Source organism: Vipera berus, assembly GCF_964194415.1.
Source record: "Vipera berus genome assembly, chromosome: 2".
NCBI classification, from domain to species: domain Eukaryota; kingdom Metazoa; phylum Chordata; class Lepidosauria; order Squamata; family Viperidae; genus Vipera; species Vipera berus.
In genome coordinates, this window is record NC_138203.1 from 27,010,413 (window position 1) to 27,037,366 (window position 26,954).

The 26,954-nt window shown below is 38.7% G+C and overlaps 1 protein-coding gene across 6 annotated transcripts in view; it reads right to left on the minus strand.

Annotated features, from left to right (window-relative positions):
• PDE4D (phosphodiesterase 4D) overlaps positions 1–26,954 on the minus strand; it is a gene marked incomplete at its 5' end in the record, with an annotated part of 761,328 nt that overhangs the window by 67,219 nt on the left and 667,155 nt on the right. For all 6 annotated transcript variants that reach the window (XM_081318714.1, XM_081318718.1, XM_081318715.1 and 3 more), the window contains one exon: positions 111–223. In XM_081318714.1, coding sequence (XP_081174840.1) covers positions 111–223 — 113 coding nt within the window. The remainder of the gene's footprint in view (positions 1–110; positions 224–26,954) is intronic.

The window sequence follows — 26,954 nt, forward strand, 5'->3', positions numbered from 1 at the left end:
CCGTCAGGTTTGGCGGGCGGGCGGGCGGGGGGGGGGAAACAAAGCAAGGCACAGAAGAACTGAAGAGGTGGGATGGGAAGGGTCGATAGATGGAAACACGGGGGTCCTACCTTATTCGAGGCCATTTCACTGACGGAGTGCCTGGTCTGCAAGGTTTCCAGCTGGTCCAGGCACCAGTCCAGCTCCTCCAGAGTCTCGCTGGCCAGTTTTTGGTAGGCCTCCTCTGCGAAGAGATAGGGAAAGGAGTACTCAGTTCGCAAGCGTTTCACGGGGCTAACAGCAAGCTCCAGCGGGTCCATCCTGCCATACCCAGCCATGGGGGGATGCCCAGTGCCCACACATGAGTTCTGCTCCTTCATATTGCTATGCCCGAGCAAGAAGGAGAAAAGGCGGGCTCCGGTCTCCGGCGGGAATGAGGAAAAAAGAAAAGTCGCTCCAGCCTTTTCTTATCGACTCCAGCAACGAGACTCGGCGGGCGGGCCAGCGCGCCCGGCGGCGCTGCTCGGAGAGGAGTCGGGCGGGGACTGAAGCGCGGCCGGTTCTCCTGAGGAGCGTCGTCCCCCGCCACTCTCGGAGCGCGCGAGGCGGGCAAGAATCGTGTCACTCTGGCTAGCGGGGACTTTGCCTTCTGGCAAACCAGAGACGTTTAGGCGACACGCAGCCGGCCGGCCGCTTTCCTCCCTGGGGCTGGAGGCAGCCAAGCAGCCAACACCTTCCTCCTCCTCCTCCTCTTCCTCCTCTCTGTCCTCCTTCGGGCAAGCTTCAAGCCTCAATGAATCAGAGCAGCGGCTGCCGTGTGTGCAAGCCACCACGTTTCCTGTTTGCTCAACTTCTCTGTGCGTAGCGAGAGGCAGCGGCAAAGCTGAAACTCAGCTCTGAGGCTAACTAACAGCTCCAAGGGAAGCGCCTCCGTTCCTCCAACCCTCCCGATTTCCTTCCTTCCTTCCTCGCAGAGAAACCTTTTTTTTCCCCTCGCCCTGAGAGTCTTAATTAAAACATCAACTCGCTCTTCGTCTTCCCCCCCCCACCCTCGTCCTTATTGTTTCGTTCTTTCTACTGAGAAGGGGAGGAGAACAACGCCGTGGCGCTTTCAGCCTTTGAACAGGCGTCGCCGAGAGTTTTGGCAAAGAAAAAAAAAAGGGGGGGGGGGTTGCGTGTGTGCAGCTGTAAAGGGGGAGGGGGAAGAGAGAAAGAGAAAACTCGGCAAGGAGTTGGGGACTTGCTCCACTCCGCCTCCTCTCTTTCCCTTCCCTTCCAGGACGACGTTAACGCTGGCGCTGCTCCGTAGGACGAGCTGGGAGCTCCGGCTCCGGCTTACCACCTGCGCGGAGCTGAGCCAAAGCCGCGGGAAGCCCCAGCGCCTCGGGACCCGGGAGATCTGATATAACTAGAACTGACCCGGGCCGTTGCGCTTGGTTTTAGCATCGGGCCTGGTGCTAACGCCGAAGGCCCTCGGCTTTAGCGTTTGGTGAGAGACTTGGCCGCGTTCAAGAGCGCATTGAAGCTTGTTCGCGCCGCTTCTTCATACCGCTTTAATGCCCGAGATTAAAAAACAAACAAACACCGTTTCTTTTTCTCAGAGCTAATCCGTCTACTACAGCCATGGCCGAGCGCTCATAGTAGCACTACTGTCTGCAAGGCACTCGTGGGAGATAAGACTATTTGAAAGACGACTTTACGGGACTTTAGGGCTCCGTGGGAGCCACAGGGGTGAAATGACACCAACTCTCACTCTCTCTCTCTCTCTCTCTCTCTCTCTCTCTCTCTCTCTGTTTTTCACTCACTTACTCACTCAGTGGTGGCCTCCACAGATCGGCAAAGGGGTGGGTGGACATGGGCTACCTTTGGCAGCCAGTGTGCCTAAATAAAGCCCCTCGCCAGCAGCTTTACATTCCTTGTTCCCCTTTCGCATTACCTCTGTCCCTGGCTACCACATAGCCAAGGGATTTGGGCTTGCTGTTCAAAGTCCAGGAAAAAAAAGCAGTATCTCTAATTTATAAGGATTGCCTGCGCACTGCAGCCCTGCATTTTGAGAGCAGTCCCTATTAAGAGAGAAAACTGCATTGACTAACTGGTCGCTTTCTGCCCTCAGCTGAACCAAACTCAGAATGCTGGCTCTTTAAACTTCCAAGTGCCCTGCTCTTCATCCACTGCTATTACCATCACTAAAGATCTGTCTAGGGCATTAAATAGAGAAAGCATTTTACCATCTTTGGATATACTCCAAAGATGAGTGCTTTTAAGGTCTTGTTGATTTCAGTAAAGGAGAGGGTTAAGAACATCATTCAGTCTCTTCTAAATCAGCATGACTGATTTGTGCATAACTGGCTGGCCAGTGCCTGTAATCTTTTTTTTTGGCCTCAGCACTGCTCTGATGGAAATTATATTCTCACATTATGGACAAATAACTAAGGTCATCCAACTGAAAAATGATTAGGACTCAGGTCTTTTATCTCTGGTTTGCAAATTCTTGCCTACTATAGTGTACCATATCCCGTACAAATTTACTCCATGTTTTCCTTAGCTTATCATTCATACTGGGCATTACACTGAGTATTTGCATAATTTCAGTCTATTGTGTCAATCTAGCCAAATAATCATCAGGAAAGACCTTTTCAAATATTGCAGCATGTTTACTTTAAACCAAATCCCAGAGGGAAGACGTGTGGCTGACGTGTTCCTTGCATAGTTTGTTTTGTGAGTTGAGGGGGAACATCTTTTCCTTTTTTTTTTTTTAGAGACCTGTTTGATTCTCTCCTTTTGCCCATTAAGTCTGTCACCAGAGAAATGAAAGGCTGAAATGCAACAGGCAGGACTAACCCTAAGCCAGGTATTAATTTATTGAATCTATATCCTGCTATGATGACACCTGGCATGTATGAAAAAATATATATGAAATGATTACAATGCAAAGAACATAAAGAAGGAATAAAAATAATAATTACGAAAAATCCAAAGTGCAGATCTGTTTTGCTGAGCCAGAGCTTAGATCTGTGAAATATGGATTGATTTTAAAAGTACATTGGATTGTGTAGATTAGGCATGCCAAACTCGCGACATCACATGACGTCACGCAATGTATCGTGACGTTTTTCCCATTGTCGGCAATGGGATGGGTGTGGTTTTGGCGTGACGCATCTGGCCAGCGGGCTGGTAGTTTTGAGATGCCTGGTGTAAGCTACACTGTATCTTCCCATCAGCACTATGGTGTAAGCTACACTGTATCTTCCCATCAGCACTATTTAAAATAGGCTTTTGCTGCTCCAACAATATTAAAAGAATCCTAAATTGAGAAAAGGAAGGTGAACTCCTAAATATTTTTTAATAAAAAGTGGTGAGAAGTCAACCATGAAAGATTGAAAGAGGCCTATGTAATGTCAGAATTATCACTGGCAATATAGGTAGTGACTGCCTCATTAACCAAGCTTACAAGGGTGATGAAAAAGTAACTTTGTGACTATTCCTTGCATTGCCTGTGACCTTCACAGGACTGTAAAGCGAAGCGAAGAAAGGTCACAAACACAGTCATGGTTTTATTTAGGAACTGTTTCATTTAATGATCAAGTTGCCAGTCTCAATTGTAATAACTAAATGAGGACTACTTACTGCGATTGTGGGACCTATCTAAATAATAGTGATGGGCTTAACTTAATTTTAAAATCTGAAGTGTAAAATATCTGAAAGAGCTTTGTGTTTCAATTCTCCTTTACTCCAACAGCTGCACTGCACTGAATGGTATAGAATTAAAAGTTATGAAGGTAAGGGAAGCTCTTCACACTTAAAAACATAATTATCAGATTTTCCTAGATGAAATTTAATGCAAATGTCTCCAAATCAGACTACTTTTAGGGAATACTCAATACTAGATATATTGGCACATATTTTATAATATACATGTACCAGTAATAACCAAGACAAGCGTGCTCAGACCTTTTAAACAATTACTTGTCCATATTATAGATTTGTAAAGTGATGCACTATGTATATGTGTGTGTGTGTGAGAGAGTATGATATAATAATCCAGCATGAAATTGCCAAGATCAGATTGATTCTTTATTATGTCTCAGAATCTTTTAATGACAACATTGACAAAATTCTACCATCTAATATGATATTCTGAGCTAGCGTTTGCCTAAATTTATGAATGGAAAAAGAACCATAATATTTTTGGATTTATCACTATTCAATAGATGCCAACTTTACTCTTAAACTATGGAAAAGATTCACCATCAATATGAAAAAGGGTTAAACTACTTTACTCAGAAAAAGAAAACATTTGGTAATTAAGAAAAACTTAATTTAAAGGGATGACTGAGGATATGTAGACTTACTTATCCTTGGAACGGAGTCTGCAACAGAAAACTAAAGTAATGGCTGAGGTTGTGCAGAGTAGACAATACTCCATACTATAAGAAGGGAATTAACAGTGCTTTATTGTTTCCTATGTTAAAAATAACTCTGCAAGTCAAACATTAGTGTTAATACCACTTTACAATGCCTCGGTAAGGCCACACTTGGAATATTGCATGCAGTTTTGGTCACCATGATGTAAAAAAGATGTTGAGACTCTAGAGTACAGAGAAGATCAACAAAGATGATTAGGGGAGTGGAGGCTAAAACATATAAAGGAACGGTTGCTGGAATTGGGTATGTGTAGTTTAACGAAGAGAAGAGTGAGGGCTGACATGATAGCAATGTTCCAATATCTCAGGTTGCCACAAAGAAGAGGGAGTCAAGCTATTCTCCAAAGCACCTGAAGGCAAGACAAGAAACGATGGAAACTAATCAAGGAGAGAAGCAACCTAGAACTAAGGAGAAACTTCCTGACAGTTAGAACAATTAACCAGTGGAACAACCTGCCTCCAGAAGCAGTGAATACTCCAACACTGGAAGAGACTGGACAACCATTTGTCTGAAATGGCATAGAGGTTTTCTGCTTGAGCTGGGGGTTGGACTAGAAGACCTCCAAAGTCCCCTCCAACTACTACTACTACCCATCATCATCATCATCATCATCACCATTATTGTTATTATTATTATTATTATTATTATTATTATTATTATTATTATTATTATTATTATTATTATTATTATTATTATTATTATTATTAGACAGATAACCAAAATTATGGATTGAGGCAAGATTTGAAATTAGTAAATGTAAGTCTTTTAGATTACATACTAAATACATCTTTTAATATTTTAGCAAATTGTAATTTTAGTCAGGATATCATGCCTATTGTATCAGGATAGAAGGAACAGCATTGAAAATTTTACTGATATTAAAGCAATAATAGAATCAGATGGGCGAAATCAATTCATAAGACTTCTTGTTGGATTTCCTTCTGTTTTTCCACACCATCTCAAATTAAGATGATATGAAATTTGGTCTGGTGGTTTGAATTTTAAGGCACTAGGCTAGAAAGCAGGAGACTGTGATTTCAGGCCCTGCCTTAGCCATGAAAGCCAGCTGGGTGCCTTTGGACCAGTCACTCTTTCTCAGCCCAACTCACATCACAGGATTGTTGTGGAGAAAATAGGAAGAGGAAGGTGTGTTGGATATGTTCACCACCTTGGGTTATTTTTAAAAATAATAAAGGCAGGATATAAATACAAAAGGTAAAGTTTCAGCTTGACATATACTATATATGGGTTATAGATTCTGTTCCAATTCTTTTATTTACCTTGATTTACAGATGTCCAGGAAGTTTACACTAACAGACAAATTTGAATTTCTCCATTTTGGTACAAATGAAAACAAATAAAAGAACTAGTCAAACGATCTAGAATTCCTTTGAATATTTGTCATATAGATTTCATTAAGATTACTTTAACTCAGATTTATTTGTATCTTGAAAGCCCTTTTTTTCCTCTTTCACATTATTTCAAACAAATTTTGTAGGATAATTTTCCCTGGCAAATGCATCTCTTGATATTCACTGCATAGTTATAATTTCCTGTTAGGAAAGATGGATTTAATTTTCTATCTTTTCAGTGTATGGCACTTACTTTAGCTTTTTCAGTGATGGGAATAAGGACTTTTCATGAATGAGAGATTGCCCAAATAATTTTAAACTGTAAAAATGAAGTAATTTTCTTGGTCTTTTTGTCTTTACATACATAAAAAAGGTAAAGGTTCCCCCGCACATGTGTGCTAGTCGTTTCCGACTCTAGGGGCTGGTGCTCATCTCCGTTTCAAAGCCGAAGAGCCAGCGCTTGTCCGAGGACGTCTCCGTGGTCATGTGGCTGGCATGACTAGATGGCAAAGGCGCACGGAACGCTGTTACCTTCCCACCGTAGTGGTCCCTATTTTTCTACTTGCATTTTTACGTGCTTTTGAACTGCTAGGTTGGCAGAAGCTGGGACGAGTAACAGGCGCTCACTCTGTTACGCGGCACTCGAGATTCGACCCGCCAAACTGCCGACCATCTGATCGACAAGCTCAGCGTCCTAACCCACTGAGCCACATACATACATACATACATATACATACATACATATACATACATACGTACATATATGATGAAGTTGGAAGGGACGTTGGAGGTCATCTAGTCCAATTCCCTGCTCAGGCAGGAAACCCTATACCCGTGGTGGTGAACCTATGGCACAGGTGCCACAGGTGGCACACAGAGCCCTAACTGTGGGCATGTGCGCCATCACCCCAATCCTAGGCCTTCAGCTGGGTTTTATAAAACCTTTTCGCTTTAGGCCTCTGCTGCCAGGTGCAAAAAAAAAAGGTTCAATCAATCAATCAATCAATTTCAACTTCTTGTGGGGAAAAAAAAAGTTCTCGGAAAGTTGGAATTAACTTTTTAGTCCCACCCAGTCTTCCGTTACCACTGCAGCCACGCCCACTCAATGGGCCATGCCCACCCAATGGGCCACACCCACCCAAAGGGCCATGCCCATCCGGCACACAGTGATACATAAGTGGGTTTTGGATTGCAGTTTGGGCACTTGGTCTCTAAAAGGTAGGCCATCACTGCCCTATACCATTTCAGACAAGTGGCTGGCCAATCTCTTCTTAAAAACTTCCAGTGTTGGAGTATTCACTACTTCTGGAGGCAGGTTGTTCCACTGATTCTAACTGTCAGGAAGTATATGTATATAATATTTTGTCATGTTATTTTTTTCTTGCTAATTTATATTTATTTATATTTCCTCTTTCTAAATGGAGTGGAGCTCTGGAAGGTATACAATATATGATTACTTCATTGTATTGCAATAAAAAAAAAGAAAATTCCTTGTGATATGATAGAATTTGAGAAAAAGAAAATAACATAAAACTTCCTATAAAACCTTAACTATAGTTAGTTTGGAGTATTAAAACAAAATCTACATCCTACTTTAACATCCATACTAAAATAATTCCTAAATATTAAGTGTAAACTCATATACAGAACTTTTTGTAGTAGAAAAAAATGATCCACAAATTTAAAATAATACACAACTGTAGTCATTATCATTACTATTCCTATTCCTATTAACGTTTAGTCTTTTTTTTTAGGTTGGGAAATCCTTGGTTAACTTTCTTCTTTACTGTGAACTCACTGAATGACTATAGGCAATGCTCTTTCTCTCTCTGCCTAACCCATATATAGTAGGAATAGTAATTGTTATCAACTCAAATTAATTCATTGCAAAATAAATGCCTCCTTCCTGAAGGTTTTGGAGGCTAACCTACTCTACTGGTCTAAGAAGTAGATAGATATTTTATGATTTCCCAATTTAGAGCTGAGAGTTAGCTCAAGACACCCAGTCAACTTCCAAGTCTATACAAGATTAAAAACTGGGTCTCGGCTTCTTGTCCAGGAGCACCTTAACTACTACACCATGCTGGCTTGCCATCTATACAAATGCATTTGTATGCTTATAAAATTATTGTACTGATTTACACATTATAATAATTGTTGCAGATTACTTATTTGCAGTATTTCTAACTCACTCCAAGCCCAAAGGATTCTTGGTGGTGAGTAGAATAGAGGAATATGGTGGGAAACTGCTTTAGTTACTAGAAATTTCTCTTTGGAAGAACAATGTTTTCAAAGATAACTATCTGAACACTTGGAGATATTTGGAATCTACAAGAATCTAGCACTTGAACTTTGATCTACAGAGGCTTCAGAACAATAGCCAATAACTCCATTATATGTGTTGACATGTTACAGTAATGAAAGGTTTACAGGAAACTAGGAACCAGCTATGACCTCATCAATGATCCAGTATTTTGGGTCAATGCTAATCTATGCCAGATTTCTCCAATCTGAATGCCCTCCAGATGTGTTGGACTTCTTTGCATTCTTACTTCAACTGATTATAGGCTACTGAGCTAGGAAAAGGTTCTGTTCATTTTAACAAATGTACTGACGAAATTATGGCTATAACAGTTAACAGTTCAATCAGACCTGGCTATAACAACAGAAGACCAGTCAATCCTTGCTCAGTTGTTTCTGAAGATGTCAACCATGGTTGCTGGTGAAACATTCGAAAATGTTTGAAAGCTTCTACATTCTTTTTAGTCTGCTAGACTATATAACAGAATATAAACAATAACAGAAAACAATCTTTATAGATTTCCTAAATGATATGAGTTGGCTCCAAATCTAACTCTCAAGGGACTGTTTTCCATACTAGGAGCATTCTTTCTAATGTGCTACAAAGGTTCATAAGGAGAGGTAGGTTAATACAAACTACTTGTCCAGTAAACAACTAGCATGATTTAAGATGTTGGTATTAACACCTTAACAATATCATTCCTGGGATTTACTTTGAATTTTCACTATATTATTAAAGACCACCACAGTCCAGACTTTATGAACCAGCAAGCTTGACATTAGCATGTAATAATCTGTAAGTCTCTTCACACACCACCTTCACTGTTATAAGTTACCTCAAAAGAGTATGTTGAAGCAATTTCTGTTCTGTTTAAGACAAAACAGAGCTTGGAAAGAAATGTCTGGAGTTTGAAATCATATAGCCTCTTGCGAGAAGAGAAGGTTGTTCAAAATTGGTTTCAATATACTCAGCTACGGGCCAGGTGGAAAGAAGACCAGAAAATTGGCTTTACAATGACTGATGAAAATTTGATAAAGCAAATTAGAAATCAGGGTCCAGCACATATCAAACGGATATATCTTGCATTGATAGAAATTGACTCAGAAACAGAGCTTGTTAAAGATTGTATGATTAAATGGGCCCAAAATATCCAAGAAGTTGTTACAATGGATACGTGGGAAAGGATTTGGGTGAGGAACGTAAAATTTACACAAGCTCAAAATCTAAGAGAGAATTTTTATAAAATGTTTTATAGATGGCATTTAGATCCTAAAAAGCTTGCAAGTATGTATCCGAATTATCAGCCTAAATGTTGGAGGTGCGGTGACGAAGACGCAACATATTTTCACATATGGTGGACTTGTAAAAAGGTTAAGGCTTTTTGGATAAAAGTCTGGTGGAACATGCAGAAGATTTTTAAACAGAGGATAAAGTTTTGTCCGCAACTTTTTTTGTTGGGAATAATTACAGATGCAACAGTTGTGGACACTAAGTTGATGTTGAATTTAATTACGGCAGCAAGACTCTTAATAGGTCAGTATTGGAAGAAGGAGGAACTGCCGACTATAGAAGAATGGACTTTAAAGGTTTCTGACCTGGCAGAGATGGCAAAGATATCGGCCTATTTGAAAGATCATTCGCAAGAACGCTATATTATGGAGTGGAGAAAATGGATTGAGTATATCCAGAACAAATATGGGACTAAAAAGTTTCATGTAGCATTTGAATAAGTCTTTCCTTCTTTTCTCTTTTTTTCCTCTTTTTTATATATTTTATATTAATAGTGTTTGTAGTTATTCTATATGAGTTAGAGAGTGATAGATTTTAGAGTTTACGGTTGTTAGCATATGGTTGTTTATGATTCTTTTTTTTTTGTTTTTTATACCTTGTACTTAGCTCTGGGAAGTGGGGGGGGGAGGGGGGAGGGGTAAGGAGGGAGGGATAGGGGAGGGGTAGGGGGGTTTGTTAAAGATAAAATGTATGATAAAACTTTTCAATAAAAAAAAAAGACAAAACAAAATAGCTTAGGGGCAACAAAAGTAGCAGAAGGCTGAAGACCATTACTTTATGTATATTAAGTTATGCAGCCATCCAGTATTTTTATATAAAGATACATTGGATAATACATAAATTCTGTGAGGTTCCATTGACACAGAACCACAAATGACATGTTATAAGGTAAACAGTAATTTTCCATTCATTCATTCAACATATTCAAATGACAAGGGATTGCTTTGTTACTTGTTTCCTCAGGATTTTTCCCCTATTTACTCTCTTTCTTTCTTTCCTTTTCTTCCTTCCTTTCCCTCTTTCTTTCTTTCTTTCTTTCTTTCTTTCTTTCTTTCTTCCTTCTTTCTTTCTTTTTCTCCCTTCTTCCCTCCCTCCTCCCTCCTTTCCTTCCTCTTCTCTTCTCTTCTCTTCTTTTTCTTTTTCTTTCTTTTTTTCGTGATAGCCTTGGAGTTACACCAAAGCTGCTGCTATCTTCCTGTTGGGTATGGCTGCTGCCATTTTGCCATAAATGAATAGCCCTCAGAAAATTGATTCAGAGCTCGTCTATGCTGTCAATGCTTGCAATGCAGTAACTTAGAAAAGGTTTAACTTCAGTGCAGTTGTTTCATAATCATGATATAACACATCTGTTTAAGATAGAAAACTTGGAATCACCACTACAATTATGTCTGTGCACCACTCTGATGTGGCATGGTGGCAACATCAGAATGATGACTGCTTAGAGTGAAGATACTTAACTTATGGCTTCATAGCTCCATGTGATTTCCCCACTTAGCCAGAAGGATAGTATTCTGTATCCTTTCAAAACTTGACATAAATTTCAATTTTAAACATGATAGTGGAAAAATTACTAAATACATGGAAGGTAGTCCTTACAACTGTTTTATATAATTTAATTATAAAAGTGAAATAAAATAAAATCCATACATGCCAATTGAAGGTCTTGTATACTGTTATCTTGAAAAAGATTGTGCATCTCTAGTTTATAACAGTGAATTATTGGAGAGAGCAATGGTTTCATGCCCTGATTCAAAATATGTATTCATTAATGAACTTCTACAATCTCTTGCTCGCTGAACTATTTTGATCTACAGTTCTCATCTCTGACCGCTTGCCATAACAGGTTGTACAAACAGTTACATCCAAACAATCAGGAAGATGCCATCTTGTGAATAAAAGCATTAATCTCTCATCCACTTTCCAGAATGGAAACTATATAACCACTAGACTTTCATGCCATATTTTTCAAAATAGCCTGGGAATTCTTCCCCAAGTCATTATTTTGAATTTATGATTTTGCTACATATCCAGGCAGGGCTAGATGAATCAAAAGTTGGAATTAAGATTGCCGGAAGAAATATCAACAACCTAAGATACGCAGATGATACCACTCTAATGGCAGAAAGTGAAGAAGAACTAAAGAGCCTCTTGCTGCAGGTGAAGAAGGAGAGTGCAAAACTTGGGTTGAAACTTAACATTAAGAAAACCAAGATCATGGCATCTGGCCCTCTCAATTCCTGGCAAATAGGTGGGGAAGAAATGGAGGTAGTGACAGATTTTGTTTTCCTGGGCTCCAAGATCACTGCAGATGGGGACTGTAGCCAAGAAATTAAAAAACGCTTGCTCCTGGGAAGGAAAGCCATGGCAAATCTAGACAGCACACTAAAAAGCAGAGACATCACCCTGTCAACAAAAGTGCGTATAGTCAAGGCTATGGTCTTCCCAGTTGCAATGTATGGCAGTGAAAGTTGGACCATAAGAAAGGCTGAGCGCCAAAGAATTGAGGCCTTTGAACTATGGTGCTGGAGAAGACTCCTGCGAGTCCCTTGGACTGCAAGGCGATCAAACCGGTCAGTCCTAGAGGAGATCAATCCTGACTGCTCTTTAGAAGGCCAGATCCTGAAGCTAAAACTCAAATACTTTGGCCACCTAATGAGAAGGAAGGACTCACTGGAGAAGAGCCTAATGCTGGGAAAGATCGAGGGCAATAGAAGAAGGGGACGACAGAGAATGAGGTGGCTGGATGGAGTCACTGAAGCAGTAGGCGTGAGCTTAAATGGACTCCAGAAGATGGTAGAAGACAGGAAGGCCTGGAGGAATGTTGTCCATAGGGTCGCGATGAGTCGGACATGACTTCGCAGCTAACAACAACAACAACACATATCCATAGGCTGTCTGGCATCAAAGACTGATTTTAAGGTAAAGATCTTTTGAAAAAAGAAGGGGGAAGAGGCTAATGCCATTGGAAGCTTCTATTTTCTTTCATGTTGTCATAATTAAGTAACATCATAGTATGATTATAAATGCTTTGAATCCAAAATGAATTTTGCATTCTAGCAAACAAAATTCTCCTTATCACATAGATGAAATATAATATTTGAACAAGGAATACCTAATTTTTTAAGATGATATAGGGGACTTTTGGTTCTGTTCTTAATGAAGTTTATGGTCACAAAGCATAAATTAATTAAAACTATGATGTCCTTTTGGCATTACATCTACAAAGGTTTCTGTTTGTTGTTGGAGATAAAAATATATCTGTATTTTAAGGAAACCATACATATGTTCCAACTGTACCACTGTAATGACTAGCATTTGTTTTAGCTGCTTAGTTTTACTGCATTTTTTTTCTTATTTCCTGAAAAAAAACCTCCGCTTTACTGCTAATAAATGCTGATACAGCAATACAAGTTTAACAGTCTGCTGATAAGAATTGAGAAAGAGCCAGCTGGGAAGGATTTATTCTTCATGACAGGTAAACCTCTGATCCCCATTGTGAAAAAAAGGAGAGAGGAAAACCACAACAGAAGTGAACCTGTTTTAATGTGCGTCAGGAATAAAACTTGAGAAATCCCCTCTGTTTTCTTTAAAGCTAAAGGTTGACTGTTTCACAATAGTGGCTCAAGCAGTCTGACTGCTTGTTTCAAAGAAAGAAAAGAACGAAAGCCTTATAACTTTTTTTTTTGGTAGTTTCTGAGAAAGAGCTGGAAACTTTAAGGTCAGCATGTGTCAGCTATGAAGAGTTGTGGTTTTCACAAGCAACCTTCTTAAAGTAAAAAGCATGTCATAATTTTTCACAGGGTCATGTGACCCAAACCAGCAATTCTTCCTCAACCTTTCAGTCTCCCTTGGTCAAGTCAGTGACTTCAGCTTAGGGCTTAACTCTGGGTCAAAGTTCATTCAAGGACTCATCATCCCTGTCCCTCTTGGAAAAAGTCTACTACAGGCAAAACTGAAACGTTGGCCGATAGACTGGTTAGAGTGACTAAGGAAAAATTAAGATTGAAATGTGGGCTACATAAAGTTGACAACTATTCTCAAAGGAAGGGCAACCAGAATTCAGTTTCTAAAAAGAGTTTCTGGCACAGAAACCCAAAAACTATATTCCTCAGCAAGATTTCCTTTTAATTCTACATGCCCAAAAGTTCATTGAAGCTATTCATTGAGAAAAATACTTTGTACATGTTCTCTCACTAGTTTTGCTTTATTATTATTTCTTACACTATAATATCCCTTTAGGAAAGCCTGGTAAACTATTATGTTCCAATGAATCCTTAAGAAAACAGAAATGGGCACCACCTCTCCATGGCACAAAAGTAAAGATGTGATTTTTGTGCACATTTGCATACTTACTATTTATATGCAGATTGAAAATACAATGAATATGCCAGAAGCAGAAATCTGGATACCATTTCATTCTCTCCTTTATAATGCCTCCTTCAGCAGAATAAGAGCTTCCAAATACTACATCAAGCCTGCTAATATTTCTGACTCTGAAATTGTTCTCTGCATGTACTGCATCTTTTAGACCAGGGCTTTTCAACCTTTTCACAGATTGTACCACTTTTAGGACATGAAAATATTTGAGTACCACCAGTGCTTAGCAAAGTGTCAAAAACTTGATGGCTAAAAAAAGGGGGGGGATTTTGGGTTTTACTGATTAGATTCATTTGTTGTTGTAGAAATGGCTAGTTTATAATATTATGGAAAAGTAAAAAGTTGAGGTTCAATGTTAATGCTTCCTTCTACTGCAACAGAGGAACTCTGTTCTTTTTCCCTTATCCCCTTCACTTTCCCCCCTTTTTCTTCCCCACTGTGTCCTTCTATTTGCTTTTGTATTTTTGTATTTTATTCTATAATAAACTATTACAAACTGTAGAAAAAAAGTAAAAAAAGTACCAGTTTTAATTTCTTTGGTGGCTGTTTCTTTGCTCAATCAGTTTCCCTTTGCACTGACAAATGTATGATGAATTTATCCATGTTTATTAATTTGCACCACTACCAGCTAGGGTTCTTCAAACTTGGGACTTTTAAGACTTGTGGACTTCAACTCCCAGAATTCCTCAGCCCTCATGGCTGGTTGAGGAATTCTGGGAGTTGAAGTCTACAGGTCTTAAAGTTTCTAAACTTGTAGACTCCTGAGCTAGCTGGTTGGCTCTTCTCTGTACCCTTAAAGACACAGTAATCATGTGCAAAGCAAGAAAATAAAGAAACAAACTCCATTTTTTTTCTCTTTAAGCTGCCTCAGGCATGTCACGTGTCACAATGTTGCAATCCAGACAGAAAGGCTCCAGCAATTGCAAAAAGCTTTAGCTTTAAATTAAGCCAGTTTACCTTCAAAGAAAACTTTCTAAAAGCCACAAACTCAATTAAAGGGGGTAAAACTAATTACATTTGTTTAAAGGGATTAAATCTTTCCTGTTGTCTTTTTTCCCATCCCCCACCCAAACCACGTTCTTTTATAGCCTCTCCTTTATCCCCACCCTTTTTCTTCAGTTCACCTCCAGCTACGAGCTGCTTCAGGAAGTGCCAATCAGCTGGAACCAATCAGCTGGAGCCCTGCCGGCTCCTGGGGCTTCTGCCGAACCCAGACAGTGCTGCAGCTGCCTCTCCCTCTCTCTCTCCCTTAGGCTTGGTTGGCTTAGGCTCATTCCCCTCTTCTGCTACACTTGGCTAGCAATCATGTACCACCTGCCATGTGACAAAGTACCACAAGTGGTACGCGTACCACCGGTTGAAAAGCCCTGTTTTAGAACTTCCCAGATCAGGTACTGTTAAGGTCATTCCAAAACCCTCGTTTTTTTTAATGTTCTTTATAGTTGTGAATGAAGGCGAATATGTGTGTCCCAGGATAATGTTGCAGAATCCAATCTGGATCGGTCACTGGGATGAGAGGTTTTCTCTTCTGAGCTTTTGTACTCATGCTGGAGCCCATCCTCAGGGAACTTCTCTCCAATAGAGTGTGCTGTTCTGTGTGTAGTATTTATAGTGCCTGTTGTGACTTTTTAGATGTTGAATGGGGTGTGTCGATGACTGGCTTTTAAGTCATTAGCTGTCATTTGCTTTTGCTGCCCAGCCCTCGCCTTTTAAGTGCTTGATAGACTGGTGGTAAATCAACACTCCTGTTGACTGATGAGGAGTCTGTTTCCCAGGCTTCGATCACTTCCCTGGTTGTTTTTGTGCCTGCTCATCCAACAATCTTAGTAGCTGCAAAATTGAACGTATGTCCTTGCTCACTGCAGTGTGAGGCTACCAATGAGTTTGGGTCTTCTCATCTGACCACTTGGTTGTGTTTTTGCAATGTGTGGTTAGCTTCCTCCCCATCTGAACTACATAGTTACAGGGGCAAACCATGCAGGGGATTTGGTAGATTACATTGGAAGTATTTCCTACCTCGAAGCAATCTTTACAATGCATAATTATCACTGTAAATTAGAATGACTTAAAAGCCAGCCATCAACACACCCCAATCAGCATCTAAAAAGCCACTTACAAAAGGCACTATAAATACCACACACAGAACAGCACATACTCTGCTAGAGAGACATTCCCTGAGGATGGGCTCTAGCATGAGTCCGAAAGGTAGGAAAACAAAATCTCTGATCCAGGTAACCAATCTTTATAGTCCTCCAGGCATGGTGGTTTCTACCATTTGTGATTGTGGTGACATATGTATACCTGCCCTTTGGGTCCTGATCAGTGTACGTTTGAGGACTTCATGACAGCACAACAGAACACAATTGATGTCGCTAGTTTCTGGGCAAGATTTGTTTAACTTTTACATATTTTATATTTAAATTTTTATGTTGTATACCTCATTTTAAACTAGTAAACATCAACAGCCATGTGTCCCAAAGTCTTTAATCTTGTTGGGTTAAAAACAGTTAAAAACTATGAAAGAATCTCAGCTGTTCCTCAGTAACATGCTGAGTGCAATCCAATCTGAGGGACCCATCATCTAGAACTGTATCATCAATCATGTTATCTTTTTGATCCATGTATTTTTATTGGTAAACTAACAGCGTTCCGTGCGCCTTTGGTGTCTAGTCATGCTGGCCACATGACCACGGAGTTGTCCTCGGACAAACGCTGGCTCTTCGGCTTTGAAACGGAGATGAGCACTGGCCCCTAGAGTCGGAAACGACTAGCACGCATGTGTGGGGGAACCTTTACCTTTACCTTTACGGGAGTACAGGTAGTCTTTGATTTACACCCACAATTGAGCCCAAGATTTCTGTTGCTAAGTGAGATATTTGTTAAGTGAGTCTTTCACGACTTTTCTTGGCACAGTTCACTGCACTTCTTAAATTAGTAACATAGTTGTTAAATGAATCTGGATACCCCATTGACTTTGGCTTGTCAGAAAGTTACAAAAGGTGATCACATGATCCTAGGACACTGCAATCATCATAAATATGAGTCAGTCACCAAGCTTCTGAATTTTGATCACAGGTCATGGGGATGCTGTGAAAAAAGGTCATAAGTCACTTTTTTCTGTGATGTTGTATGTGAATAGTTACTAAATGAACTGTTGTAAATTGAAGACCACCTCAATTAGTTTATTATCGCCTTCTCCCACATATGATGCTTTTGCCATTGTCATTAATGATCTACCTTCAACATCTTCCTATATTGATATAGGTGCTATAGAAAACATATTAAAATTGCAGGCTGGTAAATTTTATGCCTCTTAAGAGTTAAATGGATACATTGTTTAGTGAACCCACGAGGGAATAAATCAAGATCACTGAAAAATGATTTAACTGGGCTTCTATTTGACAGCAGTTAAATAAATTGTTTGATCAATTGTTAAATGCAGGATTGAGGTATTTTTTCCATTTACCTTAAAATTAAAGCTTTGTATATATCCTTTTCCTTACTAACTGAAGTACTTGAATTCATGGAAGTATTCTATATTACTCATGCAAGAAATAATGTAGACCATTTATTTCCTGAACAATCACTGGTTTTGCCATTTAGAAAATAAATACAATTGTTAGAGAATCTGTATTTAAAGTGGTGTTTTTTCTTTTCAGCAGTAGAATTAGATAACATTATATATATATATATATATATATATATATATATATATATATATATATATATATATATATGTATGTATGTATGTATGTATGTATGTATGTATGTATGTATGTGTATATATATATATATATATATATATATATATATATATATATATATATATATATATATATATATATATATATATATATATATATATATATATATATATATATATATATATATATATATATATATATATATATATATATATATATATAATGTCAAATGTTAACTATTTAGATTACCTTGCTAGGCCCCAAACATGGGGCAAATCTTTATTTCCTGTTTTCAGCCTTATCTCAAAGGCCATCGAACAGGCTGTAGTCACACCGGACAGTTCATATATTTGTGTAAATTACTAACAAAGAATTAAGGGAGACTAAGATGCATTTCTGACTCTTTAGTCTTCATCGGTCAGTCATACCCTTCTGAGGTTCGAATCTCAGAAGGGTATGACTGACTGATGAAGACTAAAAAGTCAGAAATGCATCTTAGTCTCCCTTAATTCTTTGTTAGTAATTTACACACACACACACACAGACACACAGACACAGACACACACACACACAGACACACATATACATACATACATACATATATATATATATATATATATATATATATATATATATATATATATATATATATATATATATATATATATATATATATATTGTTTTCTGAGGTTTTCGCGGGTGTTTGTATGTGGATCTTTGGTCATTCGCGTTTTTTCCCGCGTAGAATTGAATCCTCAGGCTGGTGGCTTCAGCTTCCTTCTTCTGGGAGAAGCATGTGGTAGTGGCTGTTTGTTCCTCTTTTTTAAACTGCCAGAGAGGGTGTGTCCTGTGGGTGGAGGTGTGCTCTGATTGGCTGGTCTCAGCACAACTCACCAGCTCAGGTCTAAGGCTGGCAGCTGAGACCAGCCCATCCACTCAAAACGCACCCCCACCCAATCAGAACACACCCACCATTCAAGACACACTCCCACCCAATCAGAACACACCTAATCCCCCACCCAATCAGAGCACACCTCCACCCACAGAACACACCCCCTCTGGCAGTTTAAAAAAGAGGAACAAACAGCCACTACCACATGCTTCTCCCAGAAGAAGGAAGCTGAAGCCACCAGCCTGAGGATGACGGATGGGATTCCGTCGAAACGTTGCTCCTACACCTTCAATCAGAAAGCAGGCTGTTTTATAGAGATGATGAGGTAATAGGAAAAAGCTATGAGATTATATTCAAAATTTTACAAACTTCATTCCATACATTTATATCAAGCATTTGGCTGCATGTAACTGTATTCATCTAGTCAAGTTTCCTTGTTGACTGGCTGAACAGATAAAATGATTTTAATTAGGAAAGAAGCTTATGGTTCCCCTAGGTAATATTCTGAGCCTTAAATCTGTATCTGTGCATACAGTACTCCTTTCCTCATTTATGCTATGCTTTTTACATTTCAGCATTATTATTTTTAAGAATCTCTTTTAAGTATGGCCAAACTTTTGAATAATATTGAAGGAAAAAAATGTTCACTGGGAATCCATAGGGTAAAATCCCATTTTATCACATATAAAGAGGTAGTGGCTATAGTTGCACCAAATGGCACGTTTGGTTAATTTTAACCTTGATTACTTGATTTTGAAGCTTAGGCTATCATCTTGTCCTCAATTTTTGATGAAGTATTGATACAAGTATGAATTAAGTATGAATAATTATTACCTTTAATGCAGGGGTCCCCAACCCCAGGTCTGTGGACTGGTATTGGGCCGCGGCATGCCAGCAACCGCTCCGCAGAAACAAGCAAAGCCCCATCCACGAGATGCAGGCAGCATACAAAACCCTACACCGTCCAGTCCGCGGAAAAACCTCTGTCCACAGAACTGGTCCCTGGTGCCCAAAAGGTTGGGAACCTCTGCTTTAATGTATAAAGTAAGCTTGTAAATACACAACCCATACAAATGTCCTTAGTCCTAAAGCTCAGACTATATTTGGACAAATTCATGGGCAACCACAGACAAGGACATGATTCTTTATTCATCATATTTCATTACTAACACTTTCTAAATTCATAAGCTCAAACAATTGTGGTAAAGAATTTTTAAAAAGTATTCGCACATCATGGATATAAAATGGTTTGGTTTGTTTGGGTTTAAGTAATCTGTGGATCTAATCATCACAGTTTGAAAGCTACAACTTTTAACAATAAAGTTATGTGAATATTAAGCCATTATGGGTTCTCTGGCATGGATAACAGATTTCTGGTGAAAAAGAGAAAATTCTGATTTTTTAAGAAATTTCCACAATATGAGGGCCAGAATCTCAAGGATGTCCACATGGCAATTTCCAGACAGCAATTTCAACTTGTAGAGAACAACAATCCCAGACCTGATTGAGGGTGGCAGGCAGATAATTTCTGCATTACGGAAGCAATCTCAGCATAAAACAATTTAAAATGATGCTCATGTTCAACTCAAGATATTTTGTGGTCCAAGGGGAAAAAGATGGCACTGAATGATTTGCATCTGAATCTCGCTTCAGTATATCTTTATCCAGAGACAGCAGGCATCTGGTTCTGTGTTCTCTTCTTAGATTCAACATTCTGCCTGAAGCAATCTGCTTGTGTGGCTGTTTTGAATGATTACGTTTGCAAAATAATTAAAGAAAAGCCTCATTGATTGTTTTATATCATTCAAACCAAAAACTTCAATACTTCATTATACTTTTCTTAAGAATTGATTGGGTCTTGCTTATTCTGTATGATATATAAAATTGAGCTACCTTCACTTTAAAAAAGAGTCCCCCCAAACTGTAGGGATGTAATTGAAATGAGAAAGTATGCAAAGCAAAATGAAATTATACATAAATAAATGAAATGAAACATCAATATTCCCTGAATACTTTAGGAATGAATGGTGATACACCATCACAAAAAACACAAACACACACACAAGCCCTAAAAAGAAATACAAAATTGTATGCTTTCATTGTTCACATTTCTATCTAAAAAAGAAATGTGTATCGGTAAAAGCGATCTATTAAATTGTTGATATATTTAATAAATTGTGCACTAGCATTATACAAGAAGGCAGATTTGACATCATGAGCAAATGATCAGCTCATATAAATAGGTTGCACTCTATTACTGTATATAATCGGATATTCAGTTCATCTTGTGTAGGAAGTAAAGAAAGGCGATTGCTCATTTCTCTGTCTTGGAAAATAAAATTAAGAATTATGAAAAAATAATTTCAAGACCCCTGCATGGGGGGAAATGGACACTTTGCCTTCAGAAAATTCTGCTTCCTTGCAATCTGGTTTGGAATTTTATTTCTAGGGTGGTAATGTAGTGCCATTTTAGGTTTTTGCTTAACACCATTTTAATACATTTGCTTTATTGGGGTTATATAACCTGGCACGTGCCTCATTACCATTATCAAAACAGCTTCTATGAGATTGTGAACACTGATAGTATTTGCACTGCAGCCTTACTGAACTGCCCTTACATCTGAATGCTTAGGAGCTTGCTATAAAACAACAGCCTCAAATGCCCCTTCTGGGGAATACATTCCATTGAACTTATTTCTGAGTTTACATTGTTTTGATTGCACTTTAACATTGCAAACTTAAATTCATGGTTCTAAAAGTTGCTGTTTCAGCATTATTTCTGTCCCCTGGAATAATGCAAACTAACTGCAAAACCAGCAAGCAGGCAAAGTAAAATTAATACAGTGTCTTCACAAATTAACAACCTGGTAGGTCATTGTAGTTTCATTCAACATCCTCTGTTTTCTCATTATTTCTGGCAGCTTATTAGGAATGATTCAGTGCTGGCGAACTATCTTGTCTGATATCATTGAAAACTATGCTCTATCTGGCTTTTCCATGTGGCTGTAACCTTGGCCAGAAACTGAAAAACATTTATTTTATCACCACTTCCCTCCACCCAGCATTATGGAAAACTCTCTGTAAGATAGGATATTATGCAATAAGATTAACATGCTTATGCTTTTCGAATCATTTTCCACTAACATAAAGCAACAATTAAAAATGATCACTGGAGAAAAGGAATAGTTTAGAGTTTACATTATCAGCTCAATATGTATTTTTTTCCTCTGGCAAGGATACTGAGTCATTTAGTTGCTATAGCATGCATTACCTTGGGAATAATTTGATTAATAGGCACAGTCAGAATGACTACAATTTTCTTTCTTTGATGCCCCCTTAATTCTCTTTTTCTGTCTTATTCTCTATTCAGGATGATCCAGACTAATTCCCCATTTGACTCCTCCCACTGGCTCAGCCATTCTATCTCCAACATGGCTGCTTTCATCAAATAACTGATATTGGATGAAGCTTGCCTATTCACAAAATGACCGCCATAGGGGACAAAGACAGTTAGAAAAAGTTAATGTAAGGGAACTGCTACTTATCTGACTGCTAGTTCTGCCTCACCGAATGATTCATTTCACCTCTGCTTATATTTGACCTTTTCCCGAGCATATGGGTGCACTTCCGGTTGCTGGGCTGTGGCTGTTTATCATTTTTATTTTTAAAAGAAGTTTTTCAGGCCCATTGGGATCCAAAATAGTCTTGGTAATAAAGGTTATTGATAAGGCTGGGCCTGAGCTGTGCTTTAGGTTAAATTCCAAAAAGGTGCTTCAACAAGATATCGCTGCTTTAAAGAGTTCAAGTAAATGCTGTTTGCTCTATAGAACCCTATAGAACTAAATGTGATACATTGCAGAGTCATTCTGAGGGCAGTGTTTTGCTTTAGAGCATGTGTGTTTCCTTTTTAAAAATGATATAAGTCTAACACCAAATAAGCATGCCCAAGTATATACACACCTCCTAGACCTAGAGCAGACGTGTCAAACTTACGTTATATGACGTTGCGCAACTTATCGGAACTTTTTTGCCGCATCCAGCCTGCGGGCCGGCAGTTTGACACCCCTGACCTAGAGAATCCCAGATGTAAGGTTTTTTGCCTTGGTCTTCTTCAAGGATATAATTCAACTGAACTAAAGGGAAAAAATACATCATAAATATGTATTCTAAAAAAGATGAACCACCACTGCTTAGTCAGAGTGTTTACTTTGTATTTATAACTGCTGTGAAGAATACTGAAAGCCATTTCTTTATAACTTTCATTCTCCTCTTTTTTTTCTTTTTTTTCTGTTCTTACACTTTTGTTTTTTCTTTGTTTCTTGTTTTCTTCTTTACTTTATATTAACTTGCATTAGCTTTTATCTTGTTTAAAAGTTTCAAAAATATATAAAATGTATTCATAATATCTCCTTATAAGGGACAGTTCAGTGAAGCCCAAAATATCTTATTCTAACTTTTAAATTAATTATATAATATCAGTCATGTCGTGCAGATATGACACAGGAATTTCATTCATATATTTCCAAGAAAGACAAGTCCAAAATATTTCGTATTAACATATGTATATATACCTAAAAAAAACCCAAAAAACCCCCAATCTGTTTACTTCCAGGATAATATTTCCTTTAAATGATAGTTTCTTAGAAGCTTTATTGCATAAAAGTCTAAATCCCTTCATTAACCATAAAGGTGGCCTATTCAGTTCATTACATCCAACCTAATATTTTGTGCAGGAATCCACAATCCCCTACAGATGTCTCTGCTTAAGAAGAACCCACCATCTTTCTGTGAAAATAATTCTTATGTTAAACTCTCTTATTATTGGGAAGTTCTTTCCTAGCCTTCAATTGAAATCAACCTTCCTACACCTAAGTCTATTATTCTGTGTCCCGCATTCTGGAATAACAGAGAATAGATCTTGATTTTCTTCTGTGAAATATCATTTTAAGTATTTGAAGAAAGCTACCATATTACCCCTTCATCTTCTTTTCTTAAGTCTAAACAATCCTAGTATCTTTAGCCTTTTTTCATAGAATTTGGCTTCTAATTTCCTGATCATCTTAGGTAGCCTGCTTTGAATTTGTTTCAAATTTTCTGAATCGTTCCTAAAGTGTGGTGCCCAGAACTGAACACAGTATCAAAGTAGGTTGTGACCAGAATACAATGGAATGGTTATTTCCTGTCATTTGTAGATGATACTTCTGATGATGCAGCTTAACACTGCATTTGCCTTTTTTACAGCTTATATAAAACTATTGGCTTATATTCACTTAATATATTCTAAACTCTTTTTCATAAATGCTATTATCAAGGCATGTACAACAACAGCAACAACAACAACTTTATTGTCATTTTGAATGTACACCAATCGGCATACATCAAAATGAAATTTTGTTGCATACAGCTCTCAAAGGGTCACCACCTCCGATATACACTCCTTGTTCATGGCCAGCTCAAGTTACAGATCTTCCATTTTAGTCTCTAGGGAGCGAACAATGGCAAATAGGACATATGGAAATGGAGCTCCAAGTGGATTAGCCCTCAAATTAGCTTATATTCCTGCATGTCAACCTTGCCTCCTTTCCTTTTTCTGATCCTTTCCCTTAAAGAGGCCTCGCTTCTTTTTTCCCCTGGAGCACACTGCTGCCACCTCCAACTTCTCCGAAAGCCTCTCTCTCTTCCTCTGGGCCTGCCGACAGCCTCATTCAGTTCCTTCGCTCCATAAGCCCTGGGACCTCTCCTCCTCGGCCTCCTTCGGAAACAGCCCTTATATGCAATAGAATCTGTCACTGGGTCAGCAGTCAGATCTTGCTCTGGCAGAACAATTTCAAACAGCACCAACAACTTTTAATGGTCTCACCAACAGTTCTGAAACAGCTAGAAACTCGTCATACCAGCAAAGATTGATGGTCGTATGTCGTATGTTACCTTAGTTCCACCACCTTGCTCAAACACATTAAAACCTTCCTGATCATGTGGCCTATATCCCTTAATATCCCTCCCAAAACTTTTCACCTTCGAGAGCCAATGCAGCCGCAGCCAATCCAGTATCTCCACATATTATAACTGTCCCTCTGACTTTTTTCCTATGGAAAAAATCCTGGCATCTCTCTTTAAAAAATTTAATTCCATTATTTTCAGCCCAATTTTGCCAACCTTTCCAGATCATTTTGAAAGTTATTTCTGTTTTTTAAGGTATTACTCAATTTTGTGTTATCTGCAAATCTGATTCCTTCATCTTGCACCTAAATCATTAATAAAAAATGTAAAAGGATTGAGCCGTATGATACATGATACTTCAGTTTGACAAAGAATCAGTGAATAAAAACCTTTGAATTTTGGAGCCAGCTATGTATCTATTTAGTTGCCATGCTAAACTTAGTTTGCTGATCAGTATGCAATGCCATCGGATATAAAGTTGTGGACTTCCCAGGAAGAAATGGTGAACTGAAGATGGAAGGAAGAGCCTGAAAGCAGACTGGCTCTTCATAATCCCTCTCCAGACAAAGAAAGGACTTGAGATTGCCCATAAGTGCTTTAGACAGTTGCTCCTCATAAGGAGACCACAAAAGAGTTATTTCCAGTAGGTTTAGAGCTTTAGGGCATAGGCCTGTTGTTTAAACCATGGTCAGTGCCCTTTCAAAAGATACTGGGTTCACATATGTCCTTTTCTAATCACTTTTGGAAATTGCCTGTTAATTGCTTTTCAGCTATTAGGAACCATTGTATCAACATGTTTTACAGTACTATAAAAAATTTTAATCAAGAAATGATTAAACACTCATTCTTGACATATAAACTAATCAATTTATTTATATTTATTTATTTAAATTTATATACCGCCCTTTCCCGAAGGACTCAGGGCGGTTTACAGGGTATTTAAAAGAAAATCAATACAAAAGTTAAAAACAAATTAAAAAAGATTAAATGAGACCCTGAGAAAAATAAAAACCCAGTTAAAATTAAAAATTAAAAAATTCTCAGCCTGGGCCAGAGAGCTCGAAGAGCCAGGTCTTCAGGTCCCGGCGGAATGAACGGAGGTCGGGGGCAGTCCTAAGCTCTGCGGGCAGCTGGTTCCAAAGGGCAGGCGCGCCCACTGAGAAGGCCCTACCCCTGGGTGTTACCCGCCGGCAATCTTTAACCGGCAGCACCCTGAGAAGACCCTCCCTGTGGGTCTTTATGATCTGCTCTCCAAGCTTCCCAGTTATTGGTGTCAGATTGATTAGTATATAGTTCTTAATTCCTCTTCCTGAAGATAGGGTCAACAACATAATCTCAAATCATTAATAGTTTCTAAGATTTATCACTTCCATCTGCTAATGGAAGCGAATGGAACTCATGCTAACTTTCTCTTATTCCCCAAAACTGCACATTGGCCTCTCTCTGGCATAGGATTTAGTCTCCTTCAAAAACATACACAAAGCCAATAGGCAGGAAACTGAATGTGCCACTGTGGGCTAGTAAAATGCTTTGAACTATGGGCAACATGCACACCCAAATTACACACTGCAATGTTCATAAGATTTGAGCTGTTCCACAATGCAGAAGCCAATTATTCTTGGCAAAAACTCCCAGAAGGTTTTCCAGCTCACCATCACTCACATGTGGAACTCTTCCACATCAAACGAACCAAGTCATAAATTCCATAAATCCCTTACAGATGAAAGTCAAGTATGTGTGTGGGGGAAAAGGGCTTGTGGTAAACTGAATATTTAGAATAAACAGGCTGTCATTCATTTGCTTGGAGGTGTTATCGCTAAACAGGAAAGAAAGATGACTGATCAGCCAGGATTACAGGAAGGCTGCCAACCATCAGTGATGAAGAACAGTATAGATTTTAATAAGCAACAGACTAAGACTGATGTGAAGAAAAAAACATTATATGAAGTACAATCTATATAGGTAAATAGGTTTTATGTATCTTAAGCACATCCAAATGATATTGATAAGACTGAAAAACTTAACTATTGCTTTTAGTTGTAAAAGACTTGGCGTCTAACAAGGATTGGAATGGCTATAGAGATCCATCTTTAAATTAAATATTAATTAAATGTACTGTATTTTTATCTCTTAAGGAGCAGATTACCAATATAGAAAAAAAGTTTTTAGTATTTCCTAGTAAAATGTTATTCTAGTACTTTTGGGAAGAGAAATACTGGAAAGAAATGCTTCTGAAGTACATTTCCTGCGATATGCACCACAAGGGATACACATTCTTATCTGCATGGTAAATGGTAATGGTATAGGGCAGGGGTCGGCAACCTCGGCTCTTTTATGACTCGTGGACTTCAACTCCCAGAATTCCTGAGCCAGCTATGCTGGCTCAGGAATTCTGGGAGTTGAAGTCCACGACTCATAAAAGAGCCGAGGTTGCCGACCCCTGGTATAGGGTTTCCTGCTTGAGTAGGGGGTTGGACTAGAAAACCTCCAAGGTCCATTCCATCTCTGTTATTCTGCATTTAAGGAACACAGATTCAGATCAGAAAGATGGGCAGGATCTCTTCTTGTAGAGAAGTCCCATTTGGAAAGGCTCTATGCCTCTATACATATTTAGTATATTGATGCCCTATCTGTCCCATTTCTTGAATCTTGCTGCTAACATTACTGAAAGAAGTATTATCAGAAATCCAAGA